Source organism: Petromyzon marinus, chromosome 25 (genome assembly GCF_048934315.1).
Source record: "Petromyzon marinus isolate PM22_M1 ecotype Great Lakes invasive population chromosome 25, UKy_Petmar_22M1.pri1.0, whole genome shotgun sequence".
NCBI classification, from domain to species: Eukaryota; Metazoa; Chordata; class Hyperoartia; order Petromyzontiformes; family Petromyzontidae; genus Petromyzon; species Petromyzon marinus.
This window is the reverse complement of record NC_133691.1, coordinates 21,188,050-21,195,170: the sequence shown is the minus strand read 5'-3', so window position 1 is coordinate 21,195,170 and position 7,121 is coordinate 21,188,050. Positions and strand designations below refer to the sequence as shown.

At 44.7% G+C, this 7,121-nt stretch overlaps 1 protein-coding gene across 1 annotated transcript; it reads right to left on the bottom strand.

Annotated features, from left to right (window-relative positions):
- Positions 1–307: 307 nt before the first annotated feature.
- LOC142929100 (uncharacterized) lies at positions 308–3,337 on the bottom strand. The gene is made up of 4 exons (XM_076069552.1): positions 3,101–3,337; positions 2,554–2,731; positions 1,482–1,654; positions 308–490 (listed from the first exon to the last, which is right to left on the bottom strand). The coding sequence occupies exons 1-4, from the start codon at positions 3,308–3,310 to the stop codon at positions 308–310; spliced, it is 744 nt and encodes a 247-aa protein (XP_075925667.1). The 5' UTR covers positions 3,311–3,337.
- Positions 3,338–7,121: the final 3,784 nt, after the last annotated feature.

The following is a 7,121-nucleotide window of genomic DNA, read 5'->3' as shown; positions in this document are numbered from 1 at the left end:
AAATTGAATTGGCCACGTGTAACCGCATCATGTTCCAAATTTGCCAAATCAGATCAAATACTTGCAAATTACTTTACCGGGGAAAAAAACACGTAGGAAAATCAAACATCGCTCCCGAATGGCAGACATGTCCATTCACAGGCCGGTAGTGCGTGCACCACGTGCCAAATAGGAACAGCTGCCATTGGGGGGGGGGTCCCCTCGGGTAGACTGCCGTAGAGCAATGGAATGGTTGAGATGAGACGTTGCTGTAAGGCGCTTTGAGTTGAAGAGTTTATTTACGCGAGCGCCCTATATCTCCAAATCCTTATCCCCATCTCTGAGCCGCCCCTGTGGCCCCTACTGGGGCCCGTGTCTCACCGCTGCGGTGTCGAGGCTGCCGCACTGGTGGATGAACTCCATGCAGCTCGTCGCGCTTTGGACAGAAGCTTCCCGCTGTGGCTCCAGATCCACCCAGGGCAGAGATCACAACCCCAGTCTCCTCCAACAGCTACCACAGACACAACAAATCCGTCAACATCAGTTGGTTGACACCGAGGCGACCGCAAGGCAAACACCGGCTTAAAGCTAAACGATACGCATGGAGCTGCATCTCACAATGCAGTGCACAAAAACTGATTAAATATTACAGATTTAAGTTTGCAAATTAACACAAAATTCGTTCTCAATTTTAGTTTTCCAAATGCACTATCGGCGTAATGTCAAGAGACAAATAAATCATCCATGCGTAAATCTCGCATAGCCGTGCAGGCCCTGTGTCATAAAATGCGATGGGTGGCCTTTTATCTTGTACACAATAGGAGCCAACACTTTCACATTAGCTGTGTTATGAGATTGTGCGGCGCACGAGAGTCAAGCTGAAATTGTTATTCTCAGAGATGGAATTAGGAAAATGAAGTGCAAAACCCAAGTTTAATGAGACTGTAATTTTGTGCAGTCGCTGGTGACTGGGCTCGGACGATCGACTTGATAAGACTTGAGACCTCGGTTTCAACCCAAGCGGTCAAAATCCAGATTCAAGCCCAGAATCTAATTATTGTCATCGCACCGCTTTGATATCTGAGCCACCTGGCCACTTTGCATATATAGTGTTATCATAAATGTTATCTGAATGTCACCGCTGTACACTCAATTTTAACGGTGATTTTCAATATCTACCTTTGGGATGTTTGCCAAATTCACAGATATTTTTTAAGAGTGACAAGAGAAAACCCATGCATCTTACGTGACACTTTGTTGTGCTCTGCATTGGCAGTGATTACATAACGCTTAAACGTATTCGAGTTATCGACAAATGAGTTTTAAGTTCGTAATAATAAACTAATATTACCGCGCACAATTTTGGAAACAAACTTAACATTGAGCGCCACTCGGAGGCGGTAAGTACACTCAAACTTTGCACGGGCAGTGTCGTACACCTACTTGCTGTACTGCCTCTTACCAGCTGGAGGCGGGTGGGCTCACGCACGCCACGTACGCACCTGGGCGTTGCGATGGAGGATGTCCAAGGAGCCGAGTCCCAGGCTGGGGAGGTCGCACGAGTCAAAATGCTCGGCAAGCTGCTTCTCCACGCGTAACAGCGCAGATAGGCTCGGGGGCTTTGCCATCTTACTTACGTGGCTCAGCAGACGGACCAGATGCTCGGCTACTGCCTCTGCGAAGGAGACAAGCAATGCCATTGTAGGAGAGGACAACGATGCTGTAACTCGCTCCAATAGGCTCAACAACTGCAACTCTCTCTCTGCCCCCCCACCCCCACGTCTCATCTACGGCCTCCCGATAAGTTGCATCATCACTCTCCAGATGACTCAAAAAACAAGTTTAACACGAAGGCCTTCGCGACCAATGATTATCCATAATAGAGATTTTTGGATTAGGTCACGTAAATAGTGCATATTAACGCGTATTATTTAGTGCATGTATACATGATCTAACCCAAAAATCTAGATGATGGACTCAAAAAACCACAGGCAGAATTCTCACACCCGTATGCAAGACGATATCGCCCCAATATTCAAATTGTTCAACTATCCCCCGAACCAGTCCAGGATAAATTTCAAGATCACACTCAGCATTTTGACAGTCCTCCGTGGTCTGATCCCTTATGTACAATACGAGAAACTACATTTTATTCAGATTGTGCTTTCGATATCGTGTCATGAGACGGAGTATCCACTCGGATCTCTCACGGAGCAGCGGAACCCGTCCTATTGGAGAATGGCCCACAGAAGAGAACTTCACAAAGCTACCTCTGACATCGCTTCTAGTGACCTCTGGTCTACAGAGTAAAGGGAAGCACATTCTAACCCACTCAGAACGTGAGAGTAATGTCCGTCACATGAAAGTTGAGCCGATATTGGACTTGGTCAAATTAGCAGGAAAGTGTTATCACCCAGCACGTGCATCGATCGGTTGATCGTTAGTTTGTGGCATAGAGATCCGCAAAAAATAGATATCTTTGGATCATCCGAGATTTTTAATTATCCGCAGCCATCCTCCACGTCATTAGCGCAGATAATCGAGTCTACTGTATATGCAAATTTGTCTCCTTACTCCCCAGAGTAGGCGGCGGTCTGGTGTCGGGAGTGCTGATGTTGCCGAGAAACGCGGCCGGTTTCTCCTTGACCACGAGGTCGCGAGGAGTCTCGAGGGAGCTACAGCACAGGGCCAACTGAAACAGCTTCCGGGCCGGCGTGTCCCCTTTCACCTGCCCCAGGAAGTCCTGCACACACTGTCGGTAGAAACAACAAAGGACCCAAACCACGTGCAGCCATATCACTCTGTTGGGACAAATAGAGGGTGATACATGCATAGATGTCCGACCGATTTCAATGCCCCCCCTTACTTTTGTTTCAACGTGTGACTGAATTTTGTGAAAGCGATGGCCCTAAATATTATAGAGGAGTGTTAATTCAGTGGTAGAGCAAGTCTTTTGATAATGGTGGAAGTATCCACAGACTTGAAACGTATGGCGATTATCACTTATTAAATAATTCCGAGGACAAATGTATTATGGAAAATCTTTGACAAATCTAAGCAAATGCATGAATGTTCTCGCAAGGTAATTTTGTTGCATTAAGTCCAGACGCCATGGCCCCACCTTCTTCAGCTTATTCACAAAGATGTCCTCGGCGTTCTGGAAGACCTGCAGCACCATCTCGGCCGCCGGCTGTGTCGTGAACTGTCGGCGAAGATCGGCGCTCGTCCCTGGCAAGGGGAACGACTCCAACAGGTATTTCTTGATCTTGTGTGGCCGGCCCTCCACCTCCTGCTTAATGTCACACTCGATGCGAGCCAGCCCATGGTCCATCGCCTCCCGCTCGCCTTTCTGGGCCTTGCCGATCACCTAAACAAACAACACAATGTTAGCAACTGTGGCGGCCACAGGTGCAGGGCAGTGCTGTAGTTGCAATGATGGAACACGTGATGGACGAGTGGTTCAACAGCGAATGCAAGGTGTGCAGCTAATGCACGATTGCAATCGAGAGATGGGATTGGTGGATCATCCTAGCAGCAGTGGCTTTTGGCAAGCCATCGAACAAAGACAGTCACCGCATCACTCGCTTTCAGATGGGCTTCTGCGGCCAACTGGAATGCTCTTCCTTCCGATATTAGGAAGCCATTGGAGCTATGCACTTTTAAATCTAGATTGAAAACAATTTCTTTAGAACTGCTTTTTGTGTTCAGTTTGTTGTCCTCCACACCTCCGATTAGCACAGTTGGCTATGTACAGTGCGAAAGATGTTCAACATATATACATGTGGTTTTACCCAATCCAGTCATTTCTGAGTACTTGTTTAGATTTGCAAATTTTGATTCTGACGCCAGCACACATGTCCTCCTCATTCATTAATAACACGGGATTTATTTTTTTACATTATTTGTGAAGCATATAGAAATGCAGTTTTGGATAATACACCCGCAATATTAACTAGGGCGACTCCTGGGATCGAATCGCGAACCTCTGAAACAAGCGACAAATGCACAACCACTCGGGAAAGAAGATTTCTGTAAGGAGCGGTACAGTAAAATAGGCCTCAGCCTTCAATACGATATATTAACATGATGTACTTACACGAGCAGTTACTTCAGTGCTCTTGTCGCAGCACTGCACCCACAAAACTGAAGTCGTGTTGGAAGTCTGTCTCAGACTGCATGACAAAAGGATACACCACATTCACTTGACAGGGAGACAGGTGTGAAACTTGTGTGCCTGAGCAACTGAGGATAACTCAGCATTGTGGCCGTGTAAGGCAAACGCAGGGGCGGGGGAATATTGGTAAAAGGCTGATGCAGTGTCACTCTCAGGTGTGAACACAGCGACACGTACGTTGTGGCTGTGTGTCAGCAATTCCAGAACGCATTTAATTCCGAAAGTAAACCCCCTCAAGGGCAACAACAATACATACTTGAGCCAATCTTGATTTGAAGCTTTCGCGACTGCAGGAATCCACACTCTTTGGTTCTTTCGGTAAAGTCACGTAAAATCGAGGAGGAGGCCGCTTTCCTACCTTACAGTTACACGCTAATTTCTCACGTTAACATCACTAGCCCTGGCCACTTCTTTATGACCCATGGGCTACACACATTTCAAACCATTTAAAACAGTCTGCCTCAGCAGCACACCAAGGCTTTCCCACCTGATGACGGATGCTTGTGTCGCGCCCGAAACGTCGTGATTTATTTCATTTTATACCTACGTGACTTTACCGAAAGAACCAAAGAGTATAACTTGAGGCATCCAATAATAATACAATTCGCAGTCAACAAGCGACGCAATGCATACACACGTACACACACACACACGCTCGTACACGCAGGCACGGCACGTACGGAAATGCCCAGAGGTATGCTGGTGATACGGATGCCCAGATCGTGAATATCCGGAGCCCCGTATCATTCCATGAGATGCTTCAGCAAGTCCGGCACCTTGAAGCGTGCCATCACTCCTTTGCCTCGGGAGCTGCGGCTCTTGGCCACGAAGGTCCTAAACTCTGCCGCAAACAACAACAACACGAGCGGGTTACGCAGAGCGCATGCTAGGGGAGCAACGACGACGCATTGATTCGGACGTGATCATTCATCCTGAAGATCGCGATATGCACACCGGATCGCGTGCGTAAGAATTTATGTTTTTGATTTGTATACGTTGCGTGTCATTGTTTCACATTGTCCAACACCCACCCACTCCAGTCACTAGAGCCGGCTGTGTTCACGTTTTAAAACAAGGCGTTGAATCTAGAATTTATTCACGAGCCCTCAATCGCGATAATCGATTGATTCGCGACATGGGTGGCTGGGGTGGCGCGTATCGCTTCTGTTTATGTCTGCAAGGAATCACTTGCTGAGCCTTCGTATCATTTCAAATACCAAACAAATTCATGCATCAGTAGCACTGGTGCCTTGAAAAAGGGAAAAAATCCGATAAGCGACGTTTCGGGCAATGACCCTTCTTCATATTGCATAGAAAGGCCAGAGAGATTGAGTCAACAATAAGAATTGGAAACTGCACTTCACAGCGATTACCGTGTTTCAAAAGTTATTAGGTAACCATTCATATGAACCTTATGGTGGGACCCCGGGGTCCCATAAGTCTCCGGCTTTTGCATAAACATTATATTATATATAATGTAAACAATGTATTATAATGTAAACATTATATTATATATAAACATTATATTATATATAATGTAAACATTATATTATATATAATGTAAACATATTATAATGTAAACATAAACTGTGGTCTTTTTCACCAATGGGTTTGAAGGATGGTGGCAAGTGTTGACTTGTTAAACTATGCCTTTAAAACTGAAAACTACTTACCTACAGTAGCTCTATTTAAATACACTATCGAAAACATAATCTACTCCCCTCTGTCAATCATCGTGTTTCTCAGTGTGGATTTGTAAACACACTTGTTAAACAATACTTAAAATAGTACGCGTTTTCAATGCGCTGTTCATATTGTAAAATGCGTTTATACCAATGTGACTCTACAGCAGTTGCACAGCCGCACTTTTATATAATTCAGGTCAAAGCCAGATAAACAGTGGAGGATAAACATCGCATGAAGGCGGGGCAATTGTTGTGCAATCATTTCAGGTCAAATTTACAGGTGCGTTTTATTCATGCCACACAGGTAGATAATTGAGAGTGAAACCTGGCCCACTGGCATCGTGAATCATGGATCATGAGTCACCCGGACTTGTTGTGTTTGATTATGGTTGCTATACAAGCCATCAAATCTACACCACGAAGAGAGTTGATGAACAAGTAGGAGAGTGTGTAACTGGATTACATTCATGTGCACAGGCGTTTCAGATGTGAATATGAAATAAGGTCGACTCAAACGCCACTCTTTAGGATTTGGCACACTCAATAACATTTTAATTGATAAATTAAGATTAACAAACCATAATCAAATGGGTCATGCATCGATGTACCAATTGTGGTTACGGACTGCTTAAGAAGAAAATGATGAATGCAGATTCGAAGCGAGTTTAAACATGAATCTACACCATTTAAATATATTTTAAACAACCCGTTGCAAACATGACAGTAATTTGAAATGTAGCACTGTACATCAGAACAATTTGAAAAACGTTAGAGATTTTAAACTGTCCAAAAAGAAAGGAGGAAAATAAATGTATTTTTACATAATACAGGTTTTTTGGGTAAGATCGCGTAAATATAAAAAAAAATGTCGGTAAACCCACCAGCACCCGACACAGCCAATTAGTAAGGTTTGTCACTTAAACAGAACATGCCAATTCGTTACTAGTACAGCACACCAGTTGTGTGTTAGAGAGCAAAGCCACAACATTAACAATCTGAGTACGACGTTTCGCCAGTAATTACAACCAGCATCATCAGGAGGCAGCCAGATTTGTGGATTTTAAAATGTAGATTAATTTAAATCTAAATGTAAAAACATATAGAGAAACTGGAACATTATTAATACAGAATTTGGTGGGACATATGTTGAAAAGAGACTGACTCCAGCTTAGCTTGCAAGAACTAAGAGACACTGTGTGGCCATGTGGCCTTAATGAGAGAGACTGACTCCAGCTTAGCTTGCAAGCACTAAGAGACACAGTGTGGCCATGTGGCCTTAATGA